This window comes from Podarcis cretensis (genome assembly GCF_951804945.1).
Source record: "Podarcis cretensis genome assembly, chromosome: 2".
In the NCBI taxonomy this organism is placed as follows: Eukaryota; Metazoa; Chordata; class Lepidosauria; order Squamata; family Lacertidae; genus Podarcis; species Podarcis cretensis.
In genome coordinates this window covers 48,700,614-48,726,657 of record NC_137171.1, presented here as the reverse complement: position 1 = coordinate 48,726,657, position 26,044 = coordinate 48,700,614, and the positions used below count along the sequence as shown (strand labels likewise).

General features: G+C 40.1%; 1 protein-coding gene across 1 annotated transcript in view; it reads right to left on the bottom strand.

The window, feature by feature from the left end:
• Nucleotides 1-930: 930 nt before the first annotated feature.
• Nucleotides 931-26,044, bottom strand: part of WWC1 (WW and C2 domain containing 1) — a 77,243-nt gene continuing 52,129 nt past the window's right edge. The window contains exons 10-23 of the mRNA XM_079964772.1: nucleotides 24,198-24,287; nucleotides 21,881-22,416; nucleotides 18,765-18,873; nucleotides 18,202-18,276; nucleotides 16,891-16,977; nucleotides 14,265-14,457; nucleotides 12,715-12,864; nucleotides 11,710-11,810; nucleotides 10,463-10,607; nucleotides 9,205-9,369; nucleotides 5,956-6,048; nucleotides 5,103-5,333; nucleotides 3,337-3,458; nucleotides 931-2,805 (exon numbers count right to left, since the gene is read on the bottom strand). Of these exons, the coding sequence (XP_079820898.1) occupies nucleotides 2,739-2,805; nucleotides 3,337-3,458; nucleotides 5,103-5,333; nucleotides 5,956-6,048; nucleotides 9,205-9,369; nucleotides 10,463-10,607; nucleotides 11,710-11,810; nucleotides 12,715-12,864; nucleotides 14,265-14,457; nucleotides 16,891-16,977; nucleotides 18,202-18,276; nucleotides 18,765-18,873; nucleotides 21,881-22,416; nucleotides 24,198-24,287 (2,164 nt within the window). The 3' untranslated portion in view covers nucleotides 931-2,738. The remainder of the gene's footprint in view (nucleotides 2,806-3,336; nucleotides 3,459-5,102; nucleotides 5,334-5,955; nucleotides 6,049-9,204; nucleotides 9,370-10,462; nucleotides 10,608-11,709; nucleotides 11,811-12,714; nucleotides 12,865-14,264; nucleotides 14,458-16,890; nucleotides 16,978-18,201; nucleotides 18,277-18,764; nucleotides 18,874-21,880; nucleotides 22,417-24,197; nucleotides 24,288-26,044) is intronic.

Sequence of the window (26,044 nt, the reverse complement as noted above, 5' to 3'; positions counted from 1 at the left end):
CTGCAAGGATCTCGTAGTCACTACTAGAATCTATAGAGTTGAACACATAAAAATATTTTCTTCATCGAGTCAAACCACATCCAGTACTATCCCCTCTGGTAAGATGTACCCATAAGCCCATTTGCCTTTCTATTATTATCCAGCTGTGAAGCTCTCTACTGAGATGATGGTCCAGTTCCCTTTTCAGAGTGAATACTTGACCCAATGAGGTAACAGCATGCAATGTAATTATCAGATATTGTTGCCCTCTTTCTTAACAGTGATGGAATTCTAAATTGACTCTTCATGGACTTTAAGCTCAATAAAATGTCAAAAACAAAACAACATGCAATTTGGAAAATATTTTAGCATGCTCTCGGAACTATTATAGCAATGGGGAAAAAATCTCCAGGATGACGTGCTTAAAGGAAATAAGTACAGTCATACCTCAGGTTGAATGTGCTTCGGGCTGAGCGTGTTCGAGTTGCACTCCGCGGCAACCCGGAAGTAACGGAGCGCATTACTTCCGGGTTTCGCCGCTCGCGCATGTGCAGACACTCAAAATGACATGGTCATGCGCATGTGTGGAAGTGGCAAAATGTGATCCGCGCAAGTGCAGACGCACCGTCGCTTGTTACATTCGCTTCAGGATGCGAATGGGGCTTCGGAATGGATCCCGTTCGCATACCAAGGTACCACTATATATCCATTTCTAGCAAGCATCCAATGAAAACAAAATTGATAAAGAAAAATAATCCACAAATTGTATTTTAAAATTTTATACACAACAAAGGCCTACACAGCTTCTTGGTCCCTGAGAAGTATCTTTCTTCCCCAACTCAAAGTGTGGCTTGAAACATATCTTAAAGATCTATACCTTCGGCAGCAGGCACTGATACAATTCAGAAACATCATTTACACAGTCAGAAAAAGAGACAGAGATTAGGTATATAAATTTCTATAGCAATTTTAATCTGTTAATCCTGACAAAAATTTAAAATAGATATAAAGTCAATCATTTAGTGCTTGCCTATTAAAGTGTTTTTATACATGAAAAAGAACTATGTACATCTCAAGAGACTTCCAGTTTTAAACCACTCATCAACTTTACTCATGAAGGCGCATCTTGGCTTGTGGACCTTTAAGGCCTTTGTATTCCTATCCCCATTGTTCTCATTCTTGTGTTGGCAACAGGTAGAGAAATGGGAGGGGGAGTGGTGCTGGTGGAGGATGGAGAAAGTGTGTGAACCTGTTCAGGTATCACATTCCAAATAATTCAACATGGTTTGAGTTTAAAGCTCTCTCACACACCTCCTTCTCGTTTATTCACACATGGTATCCTGAAATAATTTATGTCTGTGATTTTTGAAAGTTGAGTGTTCATCAATATACTAATGTTCAAAAACAGTATACGTACCACAATTTGTTCCCACACCTCACAGTGACAGGGAGCAGAATAAGGCCTGGATGTAGGACTCACACTAGGCTGAAAGCTTTCTCCAGAATATACTGTCTGAATAGTCTGTGCATACGTGCATATATGCCCCCCCCCCGTGTGTGTGTGTGTGTGTGTGTGTACACACACAGGCAAAGGTGAGAGTGTAAGCAAGAGAATGCTTGTGTGTGCACGCAAGTCAAGATAAACACATTACCAACCCAGGTGAACAAGATGGGAAAAATATATACACAAATACTAACAACGATATGGTAAACTATGGCTTTTAGACATGGTTACAGTATTTCTAGACAAGGCTTCATTGTATTTTGTTTAGTAGCTGTTTTCAAAAGTAGCAAGAGGCAACCCACTCCAAATCAGTTATTCCAATCAATAAAATAAAGGAGATTAGATTAAAAAACCCCACAAAAGACTGCTTAGAATTTAATAGAAAATTTTGGTCAAAATACTTGTTTGTAAAAGCTCTTTATCAGGTGTTAGGATTTCATGAGCGTTTCTTTGCTTGCTTAAACCAACTTGAAATATAAAATAAAATTAAAAAACCAAGTGTCATTTTCCTTAAAAGATGGAATTATTTTTGACTGCTAGTTGGTCATGATTCTATTTTCTTTGTTCAGTAAAACACTGAGCCATCAGAAAGTCTCACAGGGGCATATGTTCCATGTAGCTCTCTCCCTATACAGAAATGGGTTCACTGAGCTTTGGAACTTTTTATAGGTCAAGTACATAATGAGCTGAAGTAACAATCTCCAAATTAAAGTGCAGTAGATATCTTGAACTCCACACCCATTTTTATGACTTGGAAAGAAATTGAAGTGTTTCATAGCTCACAGAGCACTCATTTACAGCTCTTTTTTTAAAGTTTTTTTAAAACTTATTTCTTCTTCTGTTGGGTACAAAAATATTTAAATTAGCAAAAGCTAGCTGTATAAGAACTGGGGTATATTTAAGGATCAAAGAATTCTTGCTGTCTCAGATTCAAATTTATTGTGGTAAAACCTCTTTTTAAAAAAGTAGAGCTGTACAAAACATCTAAATGGAATTTATTAAAACAAAAATGTTGAGCTGAATTTGTTTGTATTTAAAAAATCTTTCCCAAAAATACATTGCTAAATATACAAACTATATAATCAAGTCATTTTAATGGTGGGGTTTGCAATGACAAGGAGAAAGCTAAAAATCTGGACATGGAGCTGCAACATACAAATGACTTGGTACCTTTGTAATACCACATAAATAAACTTCAGTGAAACAAAAATTATACTTTTCTGAAGTGGTTTGAAAAGAAATACTTAAATAGACATTAAACATCATCCACAGAGAGAGCAGGAATGTTTATCCTCGGCCGTGTGAAAAATGCCATTTTCTCTCTACAAAACACAAACATCAATTGTTAATAAAAGTAAAAAATAAGACTTCACTATTCAACAGTCAGAAAATAAAAATCTATGTATGCCTTGTCATGTACAACTTCACAGAAGCCCTACAGGAAGACTTCCAAAACACTTTTGAAATAGTCATTCAGTGTGAACAAAGCCAAAGGATTTCAATATAATAAATCTTACTGAACTATAGCTACCACAAAAGGCATTTTATCAAATCCCACACTGTTTTCTATTTGATAAGCATGCTACAGAATGTGATAGGTAGGTCATTCATTTAAAAACAAAGGGATCTGACAAGTAAGACAGTACTGTGTCACTGCCAGATAAGGACATCATAATAGGAGTCTGTTTTCAGAAAACACCATACAAGGTTGTGACTCATTATCAGAAGAGGACCGTGATATGAGCATGACTACTTTGTTTCTACAGCCAAAGGTTTTTACGGTGCTGGTTAGTGAAGCTACATGAAAGGGGTAATCCATGCATTTGAGCAAAATCTGCAACGCATTTTCCTACCTGAATGACTGGACCTCTAGAGGCTCCTTTCGACTCTGGCCTCGTAGCCTATGCACATCTTTAGCAGCTGCTCTCATCATTTTATTAGCTTTGAGCTCGCACTTACATTCGACTTTTTCCACCTAAGTGATTGAGGAATGAAGCCATTAATTTAAATAAAGGCACAATAGGTTCTTTTCTAATCCGGCATCCTCTGTGTAAAACAAAACACTTCATTTCCATGTCCAACATAGGGCATTCAGGTGGGACTGATTTATTCTGAGCCATAAACCACCAAAGCTGTAAAAGAATCGAGAATGGGAGAGTGATTTCATGGGCACTATTGTTCCTACCAATGTGCCTAGAAAAAGCCTCCTTACCTCCGGCCACTTGCACCTGCTGCACACAGTCCTGTGAGCTTAACATCAACCCTACAATTCCATTCATAGGAACAAATACAGAGGTAGATGAGAGGGAAAGTTTGTGTCTCCTCATATGCTTTCTGATCTGGTTTTCCAAACAGATATTTTTAAAAGATGTTTTAGTTGGAATCTAAAAGCTTTTTGATGTTTTGAGTCACTGACTTGCCAATTATGCTTGTAATGAACCTACTGCCCCAAGTTACTGAAGCCTGACTAGCATCCTCCAGAAGTTAGACATTTAGTGTTGCAAGTCCCATGCTGTCAACAATCTCTGAGCAGAGATTTGGCAAGCATCCTCACTTTTGACTTTCAGGTGCCTCTTAAAAACCCTTTTATGACAACAGGGGTTGTTGTTTTTTTTAAAAAAAGAGTAGCCAGTCACTTTAATGATAGTTCTATTTTAAAAAAATGTCTTTGTATTGCTATAAACCGCCCAGATATTTCGTGATAGGGCAGTACAGAAATTCTTGAATAAATGCATGCAGGTCCCACTATGCAAATGTAATCCATTCCAGATAAATGCTTCATAAAGCGAGCCAATGATTTCCATTGTTTCCAGTGGGGTAAATCCCACCGTGTATCCAACCAAGAAAAAAATGAGAGAGAGAAATCCATGGCTCCACCCTTTGCTTCCACCCTACCAATTGTAAGCCCAGCAGGGTGCTGGATGAGCTCACTTGACCATATTCAGGTCTTCCTCCCTATTACCTTTGAATTACAACCTTATGCCTTCAGACAGAGAACCTCATCAGAGGCTGCATACATCTTTGGTTCCAGGGGTTCCCTGGTGCCCTTGGCAAGGAGCTGTATCAGCACGTCCCCCGTTCCCTGCACCCTTGGCAAGGATGGCCTCCACTCCAAGTCAGAGTGGAGAGGCGTGATTCTTGCCCCGCCCCCTGGGCCTACACCCTTGGTGGGGGCCAACATACCCAACCCCTCAGTATATCTCTGTTTGGTTCATATACACTCCCAGAGACAGATTTTGGACAATCAGGTGCAGATGATATGATGGTATTTCACCATGCCATACATTTCTTTGAGATGGGGCTGAAGAGGACAAGACAATTCTGACTAGACCCACTGAGACAGAACCTGTTTTAAATCCCACTAAAATGACAAGTGCTGAAAAAGTACCTCAAAGATTCCAGCAGGTTTCACTACCAGAAGGAGAGCTTTTTTAAACACATCAAGGGTGGTATTCAGCTAGTTTAGTCAGAGTGGGCCCACTGTAATCAACGGACCTAACTTTGTCATGTTCATTAATCACAATGGGCCTACGCTGAGTAAAACATAATTGAAGCCTATTCCTTTGTTGAAAATTTAATTGATAATGAAAAAGCATTCTGTAGTCGAAGAATGACTTGCCTGTTTCTCTACTAGTCTCATCAACATCTGAAATTGTTCATCTTTGTCTATGCACCGGGGTAGTTCCTTTTCCCCCTGACTTTGAGCTTGCTCTAGCTGTTCCTTCAGCTGCTTGAGGACAGAGATCTCTTGAACCAGCTGGTTGTGCCAGGTCTTTGAAGCCTGCAAGTCCAATTCCAGATCCAGCGAGGTACGGATTAGACGCTCACCTCCAGTGGATCTAACAGAAGACTGAACAACAACAACAACAAAATATTTATTATAATGCTGAATTGTGATATCCTTTGATACACTTTGTCATGCTTAGAGACCTGAAATACTAATGGTTGCTGACACCAAACTGAAAATAATGGTTTGCATCCAGTGCAACAGGAATTCCATCTGCTCCTTCCCCATGCACCTCCAAAATATGCTCCAGAAGGTCTCCCAGTTCTCCAGAGCTGATTCTGAGAGTGCAAAGAGGGCTGGAGGGGGGAAGTGAGGAAGTGGAAGTTCTGTTGCATGCACAGAAATCTTCTGCACCAGGGCAGTTGCAGCATTGGATGCATCCCAATATCTGTATGAGAAATGCTTCAGACATTCAGAAACTATGACAGCTTCAAAAATTATTCAGAACTACATGCCAAATGCTCCGCAATATAATTTCTCTTTGACACATTAATGGAAACTGCAAAACACAAACCTTCAGTAACATCAAGAGCCGTTGATGTTAATATGCAAAACTGGAACAGGGCACACAAAGAACAGTTTTACTAATCATTATTTTAAAAGAAACTAGGCTAGCTTGTGAAAAATGTATACAACTCAACAACTCAATAAAAGAAAACAGCATGTAAGATTTATTTATTTTTACCCTTTTCATCCTGACACTTCGCCTCTCCACAGCATTTCGAACAAAGGGTGGTTTCTTGGATAGTGTTGAACTATCACTATCACTACGATTAAGCTGAAAAAGAGAAATGAACAAAGGCACTGAGATAGGAAAGTTGCTCATCTAAGGAGAGGTGAGTACATAGGAAGTGGCTACAGCGGAGAACGACAGCACATACTTTCTATAGAGAAAGTCCTAGCCTCAATCCCTGGCATCTCCAGGCAGGGCTGTAGAAAGACTCCTGTCTGAAACCTGCTTCCAGTCAGAATAGACAATACTGACTTAGATGGATCAATGGCCAGACAATATAAAGAAGTTTTTATGTTGCCAAGATACAGTTGTGTTGAGATGGGATTAGAATCTTAAAACAGCGCAGCCTCTAAGACTTGCATTGGGAAATAATTTGTTAAGGAGGGTTTATACCAACTGCTACTCTTCTTGAATGCAATAGAAGATGAAAAGTGAGTTCTGCAATGGGTTCTGCAGCCAAACATGTCGACACAAGATATTTAGGATCAGGGTAATAGAATGCAAAAGACCTACTTATCCGTATTACTGAAATAAAATCTGCCTCACAACAAAAAATAATATTTGAATGTCCGCAGTTTGTTTAGAGCAGCAGAAGCGTGACAGGATTATATTCCTAGAGTTGAAGTTCTTTGCCTTTGTGTTGTTTCAGGATGCAAGGGAAAGCCTGTGTGACTTTTTATCCTGAACTCAGACAATGTTCCTTTGCTCTTGGGATACTCCTTCCAATTGCATATTCAAGGCACTCACTACATGCAGTGATCTGGCAACAAAGGAAGCAGCTTTATACTCCTCCTCCCTCCTTGAGGCATCAACTATCACACAAACAGTACTTTAATTTTTTTTTTTAAGTGTTGTTATATTTTTGGAAGCCCCAATACATTCCATTCAGGGTAAGTAAATGGAGCAAAATCTGGAAAACCCTTTAGTGCATCTCCTGTTCACTGCACTGAGCCATCCATCTATCTTGCCATGCCTGAATGCCCCCTGTCATGTGCTATTTGTTCCATGGCCTGTTGCCCAAAGGCCTGTCTTAAAAAACAAGATGATGCAATTTAGAGGTTTAGCCTAGTGCCGAGAGTTCAACTTGCAGCTAAATCAAAAGGAAAATTGATAGCTGGTGAGCCTAACAGTGTCTGAATTGGGAAGCAATAAGTGTATCAGACCCTGTTGTGCTTCATCACAGCAATAGGCAGCCTTGATGTGCAGAAGGAACACCTCGTTCCTCAGCAGAGCGAGCCCATGCGTCAATGAAAGGACCTTCCTGACAGTGTTTTCCTTGTTTGCTTCACAGACTGAAGTTAAAGAGAGAGGTTATTTATAGTCCTGCCTGATCCTGTCTTCTGGAACTAATTAATTATGAATAAACATTTAATCAAAGAGGTGAACTTGGAGCATACGTAACAGATGGACTGGACATATTCAGCCATATTGTACCTAGTTGAAGTCACAATAGTTTTCATTTTCAAATTTACATTCTCCCTCTCACCTCCACCCTTCTCTACACAAAGGTCACACAGTTATGAAAACACTTTATTCATTATTATGCCAGGATAAAATTGGCAGAGGTCTCACCCATGAGGTCTGTTATTAAGCATATTGGCCAGTAAGTCTATATGCTAAGTTTCTAAGAAAACAATACAGCAACACAGTAATAAAGAATCTAATTCAGGGTCAAGTGATTTTTAAAAACAACAACACCTAAGGATATTTGTCACAGTTGTCCCCTAGTTTCTTTTCCAGTTCTAGAGAGACAGGGAAGAATATAGGAAGCAAGCTCTGGGGGTGAGATTAGAGTTCAGCCTATGTGTCGTAACACAGGTAACCCTTGAGAAATTCTATGGTAAGTATAATTGAGTTAACTGCTATCTTTCGATGGACAGCCATCACATGCAATGAACTATTTATATAATTAAGTAAATTTATATCCCACCCATGCTCTCAAAGGAGCCCTACACCTACTGAGATAAAAACTACAGAAAATGGACATGGTTCAAAACTCTGGGGAGACTCCCGTGAAAGAAGACAAAATCGCATGGGACTCAGACTGGAAAATGACCTGAAATTGTGATCTCTTTGCTGATGTAAACATTTTCCAGTTCATGGAAGAGAACAAAACAACCCTTGCATATTTGAACCTCTATGAGTGCACACATTGCTACTGCTGGATGTACACAAAAGACCCTTCTGTTAATGTTTAGATGAAAACTGCTCTGCTGTCAAAATGTGACAAACCATATAGATATGACTACAAAATTGAACTGATCTAACTCCTGCTGAAAAAAGAGCCAATAGTATACATGCAAGTTTCCCTTAGTTTAGAAGGGTGATCAGGCATAAGATATACACATAACTTATTTACTATAATCCATATAGTCACTTTAGGCAGATACTGACCTGACAGAAATAGTTATATACTACCAGTTTTATTGCTTGGTAGCATATGTAGTTCTATATTTTTTCAGATCTTATTAAACGTTTTATCATGTTGTGAATCACTTCACTATTTGTTGTAATTAAAGGGCACCATATAAATACATCAAATAAATAAATACAAGTAGGAGACAGTTTTAGAATGTATTTCTTTAAATTTGAGTGAACTAAATGAACAAACTACCGGTAAATGATGTGCTTATGAATCTGTTTCCTTGACTGCCTATATTGGTAATTCTTTAATGAAAACATGTATTTCAAAATGCATTAATATAGGATGCAATCCAGATAGATGAAACAACCACTAAGTGTTAAGGGATTTCTGAAGCTCCCTAAAAGAACACACCACTGTTGTTTAAATTCTCCCACATTCAAAAAGTGGGGGATCTGAAAAAGAAAGCAGAAGAGGCACATGTTCACCATTTTTTCCTACAGATTTCACCTTTAAACAGTGGTTGTGCCAAATCCTCACACTTTTTTTTTGCATTTGAGAGAATTGAAAGCACAACTGGAGTTTCTATGGATGTGCCTTCCAACAATTCCATATGTACGTGTGGGTAGGGCGACTGGGTGTCCTCTGAATCATGGCTTGCAGTTTGCAACTTTTGTTTTAATTACTTCTAGGCCATGGCATTTAATATTGGATTTCAGATGTCAATTCAATTTATCTGAGCGTCTTAGTGACATTTTCATCTACCTTTTACAGAAAGTGGGTATACGCTACCTATGAGTATTCTTTTCACAGACAGAGAAAAGTGCTGTTTTCCTTACCCGACACACATACTGGCTCTGTGGTCCTGGAGAAAAGGTTTTGGAACGGATAATAGTGCTGCCTCTAACAAAAGGAGTTCGTAGAGGGTTAGAAGTTCTTTTATCTTTTGGACGAACTACTGCAGAAGATTGTGCAAGGCTCTCTGTGTTGGTCTCTTTATCCACCTACAATACAGATAGATCTTCGTAAGTTTATTTTTCTCCACCAAAGTGCCATCAATCTGTCTTACAGCTCTAAGGTTTGATTGACCGGGTGAATTCTGCACCTTTTTCTTCACTATATATAGGGCAGAATAATATTATAGTGCATTTCAGACATGAATCACTACCATCAAGTTTTAATTTAGAATCAGCACTTCTAAAAACACCACAGTACAGACACATACCATAATAAGAGAGAGAAAACATGAAAGTTAAAATCCAGCACAGAGTTAAACATATTTAAGGCTAAACTCATTCATTTCAGTGTCTCAAGTGCCCTGGGTTCTGTGTTGGAATTATGGACTATAAAATTTGTAAATACAATTTTCTGTAAGAAATTAGTACTGGCTGGAAGTTGAGGGGGCAGGGTGCCAGAAGGAAATGACAGGAGAAACAGAATCCAGGAGCTCTCCTTGTAAAACTGCTAACACAGAAATATAAGCCTGTTCAACAACTTCCTAGATTTGCTTGAGAAAACAGATAACTGTGCATGGAAGCATGAACGTAACTTGGTTTGCCTATGCAAATATTTGTTTGTGCTGCCAAGGTCATACAGGTATACTGCATTCTTTGACAGCAATATATTTGGGCAGAGTTTGCTGGCCTGATTCACCATATCTCATTACTGGAGACTTACATGATTCTCTTCTAACAACAAATCAGGAACTTTCAACTAGTTCGGAATGTGAAGTTTCACCCTACAGTAAGAGTGCTACAGAAGCTACTTAACTCACTTGGCAATAATGTTTGCAGGCTACAGTGAAAAACAAAACAAAATAAACATCAAACCCAATACTGAATGTCTCTCGCTTCCTCCCTTCTTACCTTCTGTATGCCAAATGCTTGTATTCTACTATTTCCCTGATGCGTTCACAACTAAGCATGTGCTGTGTGAAGCCTAGCAAACAATTCACAAGCAAATGGAAAACAAAAAAGCTCAATTCCATCATGTTAGAGGTGAAGCAAGGGCACTGCAGCAACAACATAGTGCTTAAGTCAGCTTGTCCTTCTAATCACCTGCTTACATAGGACTTTGCGTTCCTTGTGCTTTCTTTACCTTGATGGCTGCTGACTCAGCTGGTGACAAGGATGTGGTCTCTTCTGTTTCCCATATTGCCCTTCCACTATAAAACCCTCCTCCTCCTCCTTCTTCTTCTTCATTTTCACTGTTGCCATCTTGCTCAGCGTCTTCTTCATCTTGCCTGTTACATAACAAAACTTCACTGTGAATAGGCAAAGCACCCTTGGAACCCCAACCCTAAGAGCTTTGGCAAAGCTAACAGTATTCTCAGACAAAGTGAGCATAATTTCTACAGCACTATGAGATGCACCGCAATGCTATATAATACAGTGGCGTGAGCACGCTACTAGTTAAAGGGAGAATAAATTTGGGCTTATCAGTGTGATACACCACATTCCACGCCATACCTCATTCATCCTTTGTGAGGTCCTAAAAACAACAACTCAGAACTACTAACCAGGAAGAGAAACCCCAAACAATCCTTCTACATGGTGTCACTGCATGCAGCAAGCTGTACTGTTTGTACTAGGACTTATCACATTAGTCATCTTGGTTGCGTGGAATATAGTAATCAGGGATATGAGTCACCAATTGTGAATACACTTCACTATACTGGGTTGATTCATGCAGTTTAATACAAATGTTGTGCGCTTCCATGTCAATATGCAACAAAGGTCTCCAAAAGGTACGTATAAGATGAGCTGAGCTTAGCTCAAGCCCAAGAGGTTATAAACAGAACATTTAGAATGAGTATTTCACTTGCCTTTTACGTATGAATAAAGTGATCATCAGACACAATCTGGCTCAAAAGGGCAATCACACAGATTCTTTTTTGAACTTAATAAAAGCACAGCTCCAGCATTTCTGGGAACACCTTAGCAGTTTTTTTATCTAACTAATTTAAACAAATTAAACTGATTAGGCTACACTCTGCTGCGACACACTAATAATGGAATAAACTAGAGCCTGTGCATTCAATTTAGGTAAAAATATAAAATACTGTTTCTTCAAAAATTAGAAGTGTAAAGGTTGACTTCTAAAAGTTAAGAATTTAACTTTTAACCTTGTTATCTCCTTCATTTCTGAAAAATGGTTAGAGAGAAATATTCTTCTATGGGGAATTCAGGGAAGGGTATGTGCAAAATTGCTACACAATAGCGACAAAACCTTTTGACTACATGTTGTCTCCTTAAATTTAACTCTTTCCTTTTTAATATTATCATAAAAGCCCATCGAAACTACAGCACTGCAGAGTTGTAATACAACAGTTTCATATCACTTACCAGTTCTCACTAGTAAGTAAAGTGCTCCTGCTTTCTTCCAGCTTTTTCTCTACAGCTTCGAGTTCAACAGCAGTCTGTTCCAGCAGTGCAGATACAGAGTCCTTTGGGGAATGAGTTAATGACATTGTTATTTCTTAATGTCCATTTAGTTTCAACAGAAGCTATCATTACTGAAACCCAGAGAATAGTATTCTGCCAGCTAAGTACACAGTTTAGCGAAAAACAAAAGCTTCACATTTTCTGAGAGGAGTTACCATATTTTTCTGTGTGTAAGACGCCTCAGTGTATAAGATGATCCCTATTTTTTTGAACCCAAAATTAAGAAAACAAAACCCTAAAATAGAAGTGAAAATCCGGACGATTGGCAGCGGCGGCAGAAAGTTGTTGATATGTTTTTTTGGCCAATTGCCCTCAAAATTCCCAGCGTGAGGTACATGCAGTGGTGCAGATGTAGAGGTGGCGGCTCCCCCTCGGTGGCTGCAGGGAAGTGATGGCAGGAAGCTCCCAAGCAGGATGCCAAGGCCCACTCTGTGCCAGGCCATGCAGTCAAGCAAACCAAGGCGAGGCGAGGAAGGCGAGGAGCGGGCCGGAGACGGGGCAGGGGTTTGAGGGAGAGCGAAAAAAGGAAAGAAGGGTGAGGAGAGGCAGCTCTCTGCAGTGGCTGCTCTTCCTCTGGTGGTCAAGCTAAGAGTGGCTGCAGGAGGTGAGCTGGCTGCCAGCACGTAGCCAGCAGGGAAAGGAGAAGGAGGGGACGGTGGCAGGACGGTCCGCCTCAGCCTGCCCAAGCCAAAATCCCAGACATTTGCTTAAATATTTTAAAAATCCCCCCCAGATGCCCATGTTCTGTGTATAAGATGACCCCCAATTTTTAAACTATTTTTTTGAAAACAAAAACCCTTGCGTTATACACGGGAAAATGTGGTATATTTCAGACCCACAAATCTGAGGTTTTGTCTTCTATCCTAGTGTGGCCTGTGCAAAACATCTTCATTCACAAGTTATTACCATTTTTTCAGTGCAGGGTAGTTTGGAACAGACATCATCTTGCTTATTTTTACTTTGCGCCTGCAGGTATTTATAGCTAAGGAGGTTATACCAACGCGTTGACCTCTCTCCAGATTTGCATGTCTCAGCGAGGCTAATTTGTGCACCTCCCTGCAGAAAAAAAAAAAGCAATGGACATCTTTATAACATTCTAATAGCAATGAAAACAAATGTTGAGAGAAATGCATGACCTTGAGGTACGAATATAATTTTCCTTCCCTTGCAATTTCTGCATTACACAGATAACGATTTCCATAATTGCAGCAGCACCTTTTTCAGCTGCCAGCCCCACAGTGGGGAAGTCACACCGGCAGTATCTACAAGCATGCCTGGCAAGACCAGTTTGCAGAAATAGCACTTCGGCATGAGTGCAACTCCTGCTTCAAGTGCCATGGGTGCTCCCAGGATATTTGTGTTGGGATCCACTTTTGAATATCAACTGACCCATGCAGACACACAAATAAGTCGCTTCAGTAAGCACTGCCTGCTGCAACTGCCAGAAGTTCCATATGCTCCCAAGGTGCTTGTGAGGGTACCATCATTAAGAGAGAACAAAATTAAAGTGTGCAACCTTATGGCAAGTACTTGAAGTCATGCATTCATAAATTCATTGTGACAGAAGAAGACCAGTGCTAAAAATAACAATAGATAGTTGATACATCAAAGACATCACATATATCTGTAATTTTTGTTCTGCTTAGTTTTTATTAACAGTTTTATACTGGCTTCATGTTTATAGTCGCTACTATTATAACAATCTACAAAAATGCAACTGCAACACGCTGGCTAATAACTGTTAGTGAACATATAATCGGTTGTGATATCATTCAAAATATACGAATAAGCCACTTCAATATGATGTATACATCATACAACACATCTCACAAAATATACAAGTAACTACAAGTTGTTATATGTATCAGAGTCAAACAAAGAATCAAACAAATCAATGAACAGCGAGGAACGCCAAGCCGTCTCTCAAAGGAAGACGTCTCTCTTATAATAGTGTATCTGAAGAAGTGTGCATGCACACGAAAGCTCATACCTAGAACTAACTTAGTTGGTCTTTAAGGTGCTACTGGAAGGAATTTTTTAATTTTGTTTTGACTATGGCAAACCAACACGGCTACCTATCTATAACTTCTCTTATAATAGACGTCTCTATTATAACGGGCTGCAATCCTAAACCCATATACCTGGGAACAAGCCCCATGCGACTAAATGGGACTTGCTTTTGAGTAGACATGGTTAGGATTACAGCTCTAGTTGCTCAATATATGAGCTTGTTTTCATTGGTTTGCGGTTTGTATTATCCTTGTATCAATAAACACTGATACAAAGGAGAGATATAACTGCATTAAATAAATAAATAAATAAAATTATTACTTTCTAGAAAATAGTTACAAAGTTCTGTCTGGTAATGTAATAGTTATACAGGGAATCCTAACTATCAATCAAATAATAGTTTAAACACTAAAAGCATTAAGCCAACAGCATAAACAAACACTAACCAAGCATTCTTCAAGGTGGTACTTATTCAAAGCGCAGACATCAATCCTTAATGTCTTCTGTCGTAATACAGAATAAGGGATTGCAACGCAAAATAATTCATTGTAAATTAGATTGTCTGATGCTTCCATTAGGCTTGTGCGAAACAAACAGCTTGTGCTTTCAGAAGAAGGAAGAATAGCCACACGAACACTCCTGTTGAAAAATAGCTATAATCAGCATTATTTACTTTACAAGCATAAGTGGAGAATATTACAGTTTGGCACAGCGTCCCCACACAAGAACTTAGCATAAGCAACAGGATCAATCCCAAATATAATAGTGAGCACTATGCTGCTGTATACTTGCCCTGAAACAGTAGCCATATTGTAGGCGCTGCTATTTTACAACGTCTAATTATTTCAGCAGGGTTTCTATTGGATATCTATCATACAGAGCTGGCAAGATGAAATATATGAAAGTTCATTTATTAGCATAATTTAGTCAGAAATTAAAGACAGCAATATTGTGCACGAGCTACAGGCATGTGAAAATGTCTGGGAAAGACTGTCTAAAAACCTCTGTTTCTGTCTTGGATTATTTTCTCCCATCTTTTGTACACAGACAGAAGAGAGACAGAAAACTGTGATGAGCCACATAATCTACATAAAGCAAACAACAGCTTGCTGAAATTCCCTTATGGGAAGACATTAGGACAGATAATTATCCAGTTTCCCAGAACTATTCATTACTATTCTTTTACAGAGAAAAACATTTACAAATAGACTATAGTCAGATAATGCATGCATTAATCCGTTAAACCATTTATTAACTCCAGTTTATGCTTAATCTTGACTCGGAACTACTATAGTTAATTTCCTCTGCTTCCGAGAAAATATTTTCAAGACGAGTACTCTTTAAAAGCAAACCAAGCTGGGTCAGTTAATGCTTTTAACATTTGCGGCTTTGCTTGTATGTGCTCCATGGAAGTTTCCTTCTAACTTTTGTATTTCACAGAGGCTTCTTCTGTACCAGCTGAGCTATTCAATGAGAACAGATAGAAGGACAATCTGTGGTTGTTACAGCTACCAAACCCCATGCTCTGCTAAGTCCTGTACCAGCCAAGGCGGAAAAGGGGGAGTAGCTGGAGGAAAAGAGGTTTCCCAGCATTACAGTGGTGTACTCCCCTCTTCCACCCCACTCCTTAAACTGGGTGTGTGTCAGGTGAATGGGAACGCTTTGGATCCAGCACTACTGAAATTATGATTCAGCAGAGCATCCAATTATACCAATATATACCACTGCTTTGTGAAATTTACCATCCTATTTCCTGTGTATGGGTTGTATCCAATGCTAGTGAAAGTACTTCGAAGGAAAAAGCACACCAAGAACTCAGGCCAATGTAAGTTTCAATGGTGGGAGTGGTCCCTACTCACAAATCAATAGTAACAAAAACTAATCCATTCAAAAGTATGCATTCTGACAAGGATTACAAACTCAAATAGAGATTGAAACTTGTATTTTTTTCTTGGTATATTTAACAACAAGAACTCCAATTTATTTTAAGTGAAAGAACTTCTGCATCTGCAATAGGACTTCCTCTCCTCCATCCTGAACACTCACCCCACTTTGCTTTGGGTTTCTCACTATCCCTCCAGAGTGAATTTTTTTTTGGGGGGGCGGGTTAGGGGTGTGCAGGAAGTGGGGTGGAAGTCCCATTGCACAAGCTGAAGTCCTTTATGCTAAATAGAGTAGTTTGCTGTTTGGTTCCTCACACAACAGGATAATGAGTAGCCATAATGTTCATTTATGGAGATTATACCCCAAAAGAGTGATGTAAGAGTGAAGTGTGGAAACTCTATTTCGTACATTTGGAAGCACTGTTCTTTTCATTTCAAATTAAATTGTGAATGCATTCTGGGAGTGGGGACTTTAATTTAATATAATTTTTGTACCTATAAAGCACTATAGCTGACTTAACAAGCGCAATCCTATACAGTGGAACCTTGGTTCTTGAACACTTTGGTACTCGAACATTTTGGCTCCCGAATGCCAAAAACCTTGAAGTAAGTGTTCTGGTTTTCAAACGTATTTCAGAAGCCAAACATCTGACGCAGCTGTTGGTTATTGGTTCTGGAGTGCCTTGCTTTTCAAATGTTTCAGAAGTTGAACAGACTTCCAGAATGGATTACGTTTGAGAACCAAGGTATTACTGTATATGTCTATTCAGAACCAAGTCCCTCCCCATGTTCAGTGGTGCTTACTCCCGTGTATAGGATTGCAGGCCAACAAGACTCCTTAACTAAAGTTTAGGGTAACAACAACATAAGCAACAACAAACCGTTTTACTTGACAACTGAAGTAAGCATATTTGGGAAATCACACTTGCAAGCAATAAAATGGATCCTTTATGAGCTGGCCAATTGCCTTCATAACAAATTAGCCAAAAGACAATGAATCTGCAAAAGCACACAGGAATGCATCAAATTTCAGAAAATAATTCCAATTTCCCATGCCATATGCTAAAGTTGGCACTTATCTATCTTTTGATAGTCAGCTTATTCAATACTGATTTCTCTGTCTCCCTCTCCCCCTCTCCTTCCCACAATCTTATACAGGCATGTCCAGCATGTCATTCCACTTACTTACACTTTCTGGTCTTGCTGTGGCAGGAGAACAGGCACATTATTCATCTGGGCAACTAATATTGCAAACTGCTTATTTTTCTCATCATACCTAAATTGGAAAATAAAGAGAAAATATAACTGTAGGCAGTGTTAGAAATGACCCTAATCACAAAAGAGATTGTTGATATTCTAAGATTTTCAGACCTGTGTACTCTTAAGACTAGCCGAAAACAGTAGAACTCACTTCTGAGTGCACACACACAGGGTTGGACTACAGGTCTACAACCACAAGAATATTTACCACCAAACACAGTGGGATTTAATTTAAGTAATTAAGTTTAGGATTAGGGAGAGACAAAATTGCTAGATGGAGTGACAAAACTTTTTGGCAAATCAGAATTAATTTACTCAGGGATCCATTAAAATGCAAAATAGGACTGGGAAATTCACTTTCTGCCTATAAAAGTGAATACAAATGTTTAACATTGTTAACAATATGGTGGAGGGAAATGTATTCAAAGCAGGCAGCCCATCATGCAGTTAGATTTCCCCCACGACTTACACGATGCTGAAATAAGCAAGGGATACTGTATTAAGAAGTACCAGAGGCCTGTACTCTGAGGCCCTGTCATCAAGTCAGCAATATTCTCCCATCAACACCACAGATACGCAAATCCAAAAAAAATATTTATGCCATTTATTTAACTAAATATTACATGAAATGTTGAACACTGAAAGTTACAGTGGTACCTCGGGTTAAGTACCGTATTTTTTGCTCTATAAGACTCACTTTTTCCCTCCTAAAAAGTAAGGGGAAATGTGTGTGCGTCTTATGGAGCGAATGCAGGCTGCACAGCTATCACAGAAACCAGAACAGCAAGAGGGATTGCTGCTTTCACTTCGCAGCAATCCCTCTTGCTGTTCTGGCTTCTGAGATTCAGAATTTTTTTTTGCTTGTTTTCCTCCTCCAAAAACTAGGTGCGTCTTGTGGTCTGATGCATCTTATAGAGTGAAAAATAGGGTACTTAATTCGTTCAAGAGGTCCGTTCTTAACCTGAAACTGTTCTTAACCTGAAGTACCACTTTAGCTAATGGGGCCTCCTGCTGCTGCCGCGCCGCCAGAGCACAATTTCTGTTCTCATTCTGAAGCAAAGTTCTTAACCCGAGGTACTATTTCTGGGTTAGTGGAGTCTGTAACCTGAAGCGTCTGTAACCTGAAGCGTATGTAACCCGAGGTACCACTGTATTTGCACAATATAAAAGACTCAAGAGTGGGAGTAGTATTAGAAATTAAGATATTAGTTCAAAACACTGGAGAAATAACTCAGCTTACTTCATTGAAATTTGAACTTTAGCAGTCTTAGTTGCATCTTCGTTGTCAAACACAACAGCTTCTGGCACACAAGGCCTGGAAAAAAAGAGAACATTTAGATGGCTTAATGTCTGCAATACTGGGGTTGAGTTGGGCGAATCATTCTACAAAAACAATTACTGTATTTCTCCATGTATTAGATGAGGTTTTTTGACTCAAAAATCATGTCAAAAAACTGAGGTCGTCCTATACATGGATAGTGGACTGAGCGGGGGGGGGGGGAGATGAGGGTGGGAGAAGCAGTGCGCCTGCCAGCCAGTTGGCGAGAGCGCATCTTCCCCTGGTGCCACTGCACGCAGGAAACGATCTAGGGAGTGTTTCCTGCCTGCAGCTGTGGGGGGGAGAGAAGCTCAACAACTTTGGGCCATCTCCCCTCATTTCCTTAAAATTGACTCCGCAAAAATAGGGGGAGGTCTTATACATGGGGGTGTCTTATAGATGGAAAAATACGGTAAATCCTGGAAGCTCCCTTGTCGCACTGTCTGATTTGGTTAGGATGTATACCATGTAATACATAAGAGTACCTTTGCACAGATGCTTCGTACACTCCACTGTCTCCAGCCACAGACTCATCTGACACTGCAGCTGATACACAGGCTGTCTTCAGCGCAGCTCCTTCAACCATACTTACACCTACAAAAACAGAGGGAGGAAAGGGAAAGCAGTTTTGATCATTTTTATCATGAGCTGGATGCATCAGCAAGTGAAAGACTAATCCTTAATTTGTATGTTGTTATCCCCTTAAAAAGAACCCTTTATTTAGACAATAGAAGAACTTTTAAAATGTTTGCAACCAAGTCTGTTATATTGGGAATTAAAAAACAAAAAACTTTGCCTAAGGCAGGGGTAGCCAGTGTGGAGTCCACCAGATGTTGGATTAAAATTCCAATCTTCCTGACCACTGGCCAGAGTAGCAGGTATGAGTCTACCAACATCTGAAGGGCAGCGTGTTGACTACTCTGACATAAAGTCTTGGAGAAGTGCTGCAGATAGACGGTACTGAGTTAGAGGAACCAACGGGCTGACTCAGTATACCCCACTTTCATATGCTAAGATCAATAATGTTTTTTAAAAATAGATGTCAGTTGTGCAGATGTCCTGCAGAACAGACAAAGAGATGATCAGGTAAATAAGACAAGGCCAACACAGCATAAGACCCAGCAAATGCAGTCAAATGCAGCCCGCCAATTACAGTAGCTCTGTACACTGATTGTCAAGACAGTATGTGAGCCCACCGTAAATTAATTCTTGGCCTCAATTGTTCTACTATCCTAAAACAGTGGCATGTTCTACAACTCACCTTCATGCCGCTTACCTTAAGCTGCTCACTATTGGTAATACTTCTCTACATGGGACCTACAGATTTGCAGTCTTTTAAGAATGCAACCTTTGTGGCTTCTCAAGAAAATCCAGTAAGTGTGACAGAAATTATTCTAATTAAATATTTTCCCGATACAGGTTCATTCTATCTCCTGCCCTCTCCTTTAAAGCCCTACTTCATTATTATTTTTAAAAATCTGGATGATAGTTTTTAACTGCACATAAGCAAAGGCAAATTCCATTGTTCAAGTTTATTAAACTAGATAAAAGATACTGAAATTGGGGAGCAGAAAAAGCTTTGGGAAAAAACACGATTTCACTAAAGAAGGGGTGTTGGAGATTTGGGGAATATGCTATTTAGTTCTACTTACAAGAACATGTGAGGACACATGATCCCAGGAGGCCAGGCTGTAACTCAACCATGCAGCTTTTGCGCTACTCTAAGCTGTGTGAGCAGAACCCAGGGAGTGGATGCTTTCCTCATTACTGCCCTGAAATAAACTACCTGTGGTGATTATTATGTCTGCTGACTAAATAACAAGCCCAAATCACTTAATCTGCTTAGCGCCTTATAGCTTTCACTTTAACAGCCGCAGCCATTCTCAAGGAGCCAAGAAAGGTTAAGACTAATTACTAGCAAGATCTAATGGGAATAATAACCATTTCATACTACAAACGTGGCCATTGCTCAAAAGAGAAGGGAAAAGCTCAGGGCACGATGTTAAAGGCAAACACCATTCCTTGATCAGGGTTATGTGACCCATTAACACAACAAAACCTTAGAGATACTAACTGAAATTCTACTTGGTGCTCTTTCACAGATTAGCAAGTAAGTCTATAGGGTAGGTGGACTGTGCAATACCTAAAGAGTTCTAACATGCCAGTCCTTCAGCAAGCTCACAAAATAAAAGCTCTGTGGCCATCTTGTTGGGGACTCTTTGACACCATTTTGTGAGTCATTTTGGACTCAAAGCTGTCCATGGAGGCTCAGGTCGATTCTTATGTTCAGGGCAGCTGTCTATCAACTCTACCTGGTATGCCAGCTAAGACCCTACCTGCCAGCAGACTGACTCGCCAGAGTGGTGAATGCTCTGGTTATCTCCTGCTTGGACTACATGGGGCTACCTTTAAAGGTGACCCAGAAACTACAACTAATCCAGAATGCGGCAGCTAGACTGGTGACTAGGACTTGCCACCGGGACCATATAACATTGGTCCTAAAGGATCTTTATTGGCTCCCAGTGCATTTCTGAGCACAATTCAATGTGTTGGTGCTGACCCTTAAAGCCCTAAACGGCCTCGGCCCAGTATACATGAAGGAGCGTCTTCACCCCCATCATTCAGCCCAGACACTGGACTTCTGCTGGTTCCTTCACCGCGAGAAGCAAGGTTACAGGAAACCAGGCAGAGGGCCTTCTTGGTTGTTGCACCCTCCCTGTGAAACACCCTCCCTTCAGATCTCAATGAAATAAACAACTATCTGACTTTTAGAAGACATCTGAAGGCAGCCCTGTATCGAGAAGTTTTTAATGTTTGATATTTTAGTATGTTCTGATATGTGCTGTGAGCCACCCAGAGTGGCTGGAGAAACCCAGCCAGATGGGTGGGGTATAATAGTAGTAGTAGTAGTAGTAGTAGTAGTAGTAGTAGTTGTTGTTACAAGCAGCAATCCTAGTGCCACGCTACTTTAAAAAGAGTCACTGACAACAGGATGGTTGTCTGAATCCACCTAGAGGGTGGAGTCTACATACAGATTTGATGATGCTGCTTGATTAAGATTTTAGAATCCTTTGCACTCATAAACTATGTACCATTTTGTTGTGCTAAATGGAAAGCAGTATATAAAACATTTCCATAAAAGAAAGAAATAACTAAGTTGCAGTGTCAACTATTTATCTTTCAATTAGAAACAGTTGTGCCAGAAGCAGCCTGTTTGCATCTAGGTTGTTGCTTTTATGTTTGACCAACTCCTCTCCCACTTTCAAGAACATATTGTAGTTTCAGTCACAGAGCTATTTGTGTGTGAGCGGGTGACGGAAGGGGAGGGAGAGAGATCTGCTGAATGAATAGACACTTGCTTATGGATACCAAATACATTAAATGTATCTTCTTTCTGGACACACATTAATAACAAAATTTCACCTCCACTAATGTCTCCACCTATGATGGTTAGTATATCGAAAAAGGTTTTTTTTATTTTTACATTTGTTCCTTGCTTTATAGGTTGTTTTATTTTAAAAGTATTGTTAAATAAAATCAGTTTTTAAAAGGGGGGAAATAATTTGGCTGAATGTGAGGAGGTGGGCAATAGTCACTCTACCTTGGTCTAGATGTTTGACACCAGTCTTAGATTCTTCCACTCTGTACTTCCTGCCACTTGCAGTGTTTAGACTAAGTTCAGAAAGACCACTGTTTATTTCAGTATCTTCAAAATCCATTTGACCCGTGAAGGTATCGCCTGTGAAGAATGGGTCCATCACTAGTGGTGAACAAGGTGGAGAGGGAGAAGAGAGAGATGACCTTGGAGACAAAGAAGTCAATGATTTTGGTGTCCCAGATAAGGATCTCAGGGCCTGAAAACGGTTAGCAACATCAGTTTTCTGAGTTTTCACCACCTCATTCTCATGGATAGTAGTGATGCAGCCTGAAGGCCGAAAACCAGTGGCTTTCTCCAGAAGCAACATGTCCATTTTGCTCTGGTAGTCAGAGTCCAGCTGCTCAAACTGTTCATTGTACAGATCAGTAAAGCTGGCGGAGGTTGAAGAATCCTGGCTTGAGGTGACCAGAGATCCCCTGCTGGATGCAAGAGAGCCGGGACTGCTGCCAGAAGACAGGGAAAGCATGCTAGATGACAGGCTGCAAAAAAAGAGAGAGCAATATATCTGAGATGAAAGGTGCAACGAAGAGTGTGGTATAGCAGCTGGAGTGTCCTAACTAGTACCAGGGAGACCTAGGTTCAAATTCCCACCCAGCCACAGTTTGTAAGTCTAAGCCACTAATGGGGTTGTTGTGCAGGATAAGGAGAGACATTACTTTGAGCAGGACATAAATTGAATGAAGAGACAACAAACTCTTAAGTCTTAATTAAACAGACTCCGGAACTTTGTGTGCTGGGAAATCCATGAGATTCCCACTTCCTGATGACCTTCCATTGCCATGCAAAAACCCATCTTGTTCCAATGAATATATATGATATCCCAAACTCTGTGTGTGTGTGCACGTGCAAGCTTCATTTTGTTTGAATAATATTTAAGTCGGGGGGGGGAATTATTTAAAAGCAATTATCAACTGCTTACTATTTTTTTAAAAAAAAGCCTAAATGCAATCAGAAAGCAAGATAGAAATATTTGAAGTAAATGAAATAAATACAGATGCATTTTGTATAACAGTACCTGCTAGGTAGGGACGCAGGTGGCGCTGTGGGTTAAAGCCTCAGCGCCTAGGGCTTGCCGATCGAAAGGTTGGCGGTTCGAATCCCTGCGGCGGGGTGCGCTCCCGCTGCTCGGTCCCAGCGCCTGCCAACCTAGCAGTTCGAAAGCACCTCCGGGTGCAAGTAGATAAATAGGGACCGCTTACCAGCGGGAAGGTAAACGGCGTTTCGCCAGAGCAGCGATGTCACGCTGGCCACGTGACCCGGAAGTGTCTCCGGACAGCGCTGGCACCTGGCCTCTTGAGTGAGATGGGCGCACAACCCCAGAGTCTGTCAAGACTGGCCCGTACGGGCAGGGGTACCTTTACCTTTACCTTTACCTGCTAGGTGCATGCAATAAGATCCTAGCCCCATATTGTGTTGATATCTAAATTGTACAGGAGGAGAAATGTTGCTGTATTGTGCCCCACAGTCACACATCAGCTCCTTGCATCTCCTTATAATAGTCACTGGGTTGTCATGGGGTTGAGACATATATTGCAAACCAAATGCAGCTTTTCTGCACCAAAGCAAAAAGCATCTGCACATGCTAATGTTCAGGGCTTTATAATTTTGAGTGGGTTCAAGACAATGGGGAAACCGGTCGATGTTTTTTCTCCTTTTCCTAATACTGCAGTGCAAGGTCACTTAAGGAAGATCAAACAGATAAAGGATTTTTCCACACAATAGACAAATAATCTATGGAACTGACAGTTCAAGATATAGTGATCACTACTTTCAATAGCTTTAAAAGGGGGTCAGACAGATTAACGGAACTATCAATGGCTATTAGTAATGATGGGTAAATGGAACGTCTATGGTAAAAGTCTATATGCCGCTGAATATCAGTCGCTAAGGGTTTTAAAAAATAAGAGGTCTGTTTCATTCATGCCCTGCTTGTGAGATTCGCAAGCCCAGCAGTGGGCCATTGATGGGAAAAGACACTGAGCTAGGTGAATCACAATAACCAATTCATCAGGACTCTTCTTTATGTTATTACTTGTATTTCAAGTAAAGAACAATGTTTGAAAACACCATTTTGCAACACTATTTCAATCCCAAAGTTAACACAACAGCAGATGGTACAAAGAAGTGGTGCTGTTTTATGACTGGCAACAAGTCCATTTTCAAACCAGTTTTGGAAACATGTTTCCCATAAGACATAATTGTAGGAGTATACAGCCAATATTCATGTGAAGTATGTGGAAGAAGCCTGTGGAAAACTTACTTTTTCAGCTGGATGTGCAACATTGCCATTAATCGCGTTGTTTCCTCTAGTTCTCGGACCAACTGGTTTCTTTTACTATTTAATTTCAATCTGCAAACAGGAAAAAAAATTATTAAGGGGCCATAGAAAGCCCATCCAATGCAATGCCCTGAAGATGGGCAGGGTGTCATCTCCAAAGCCCTGTCAATAGCAGCATTTTGTTAAAGCAGCATTTTGTTCTTATAATATTCACATTCAACTTCACATCAAAAGCTTCTTACTACATAACATTTTAAAAGCAATTATAGTGTAACTCAATAAATGTTACGTCAAATAGATCAGAATAGGAATAATGGGTGTCACCCGAAGAAACTTCCTATCAATATAACTATTCCTTTATTACTATTTTTAATTTCTGAAATTCACAATTCTTCGGCATCTTGCACTTCAGACGCATCTTGCACTTCTGGCTTCACACTTCCAGGTGCAGTTTAAGATTTGTTGGTTGTGGAGAACTTTAAGGCAGTTTGGAAAAATAAAAAGTATCACCAGCCATGTTAGTTTTGCGTACAGAAGGCACCTGACCTTCTCTACGTTATTCGTCTTTGCAAAAGGTATGCAAACTATTTAGGAGGGAAAAAAAGATCTGTTACATAAGCAAGATTAGTGTTTCCTGGCAGGGACCCAAAAATATGTAAGGTGTTTCAGTAGGATTGTCTCTCACTTCCTTATGTGAACAGGCTGAATACAAGAGTTGTTTTAAAGAGAACACTTAATAATATTTCTTGGAGATGAGAGAATAGGTGAGACAATTTCAAAAATCTAAGAAAAAATAAGTTTTTTTCAATTGTGAATGAACGTTAAAAGCTGTCACATCTAAGGTACATTAAAGCCATGTTGTATTTATCTCTATTATACGACAGAAATGAGAACAAGGGTCACCTTGAGATTTGAGCTTGCCAGAAGCAGGGGTGGGGAGCAGAGAATGCTCCAGCATTAAGTGAGTGTAAAAATGTAGAACCTTGCTGTTGCACACTCAGTTCTTACAAGGACCTGTTCATGCTAAAAACATTAAAAGAACCCAGACTTGAGGTCTTGTTTCACAATGGCAGCCACCCCACAATGACAAGCACTTGTTTCACAGTGACAAGACTGTTCCTCAGAACTCCCCACGACTTTTAGAGGATTCAAGGGGCATACATTTACCGGTAGTTCCCATGGGAAAACAGCCAAACTACTAGCAGTGCAGGACCACAAGTGCATCTGAAACTCTTTATAATATACCCCACCACTATTTATCTAGAACATATCCCTTTTTTGGCTGTTAGGAACTGCCATAAGGGTGTGAGTTGAGGAGATTAAGTCAGAGGTGGAACAAATTCTTACAAGAGTGGAAAGACTGAAGAGAGAACAAAGAAGTAAGAGACTCAGGAGATTATCGAGCTGAAGGGAGAAGCAACCTGGAACACTGGAAGCTGCTTTATATTGAGTCAGACCATTGGTCCAGCTAGCTCAGTATAGTACTGGTTGTCAGGAACTCGTCCTACTCTCGAGTAGGACAATGGCAGAGACACATGCCCGACTGGCATGTTCCCTCCCTCCTGGTTCAGGAGCTTCAAAAGCTTTCAACTGCCTGAACATCACAGCAACTGATGCCAACAGACATCAGCACACTTAGGGATCCGCAGAGTCTTCACAGCTTGTGTAACAGACCTCAGCAACTCAGCATTTTGGCTAATCTACTTTATTTACATATAAACACACACAGAGCACTGCAACATGACCCCCCCCTCTCTCTAGCATCAGATAGCAAAGAGAAAAAACAAAGGACAATAGTCCCACTTCACGGAACACAGCAACATCCTGTC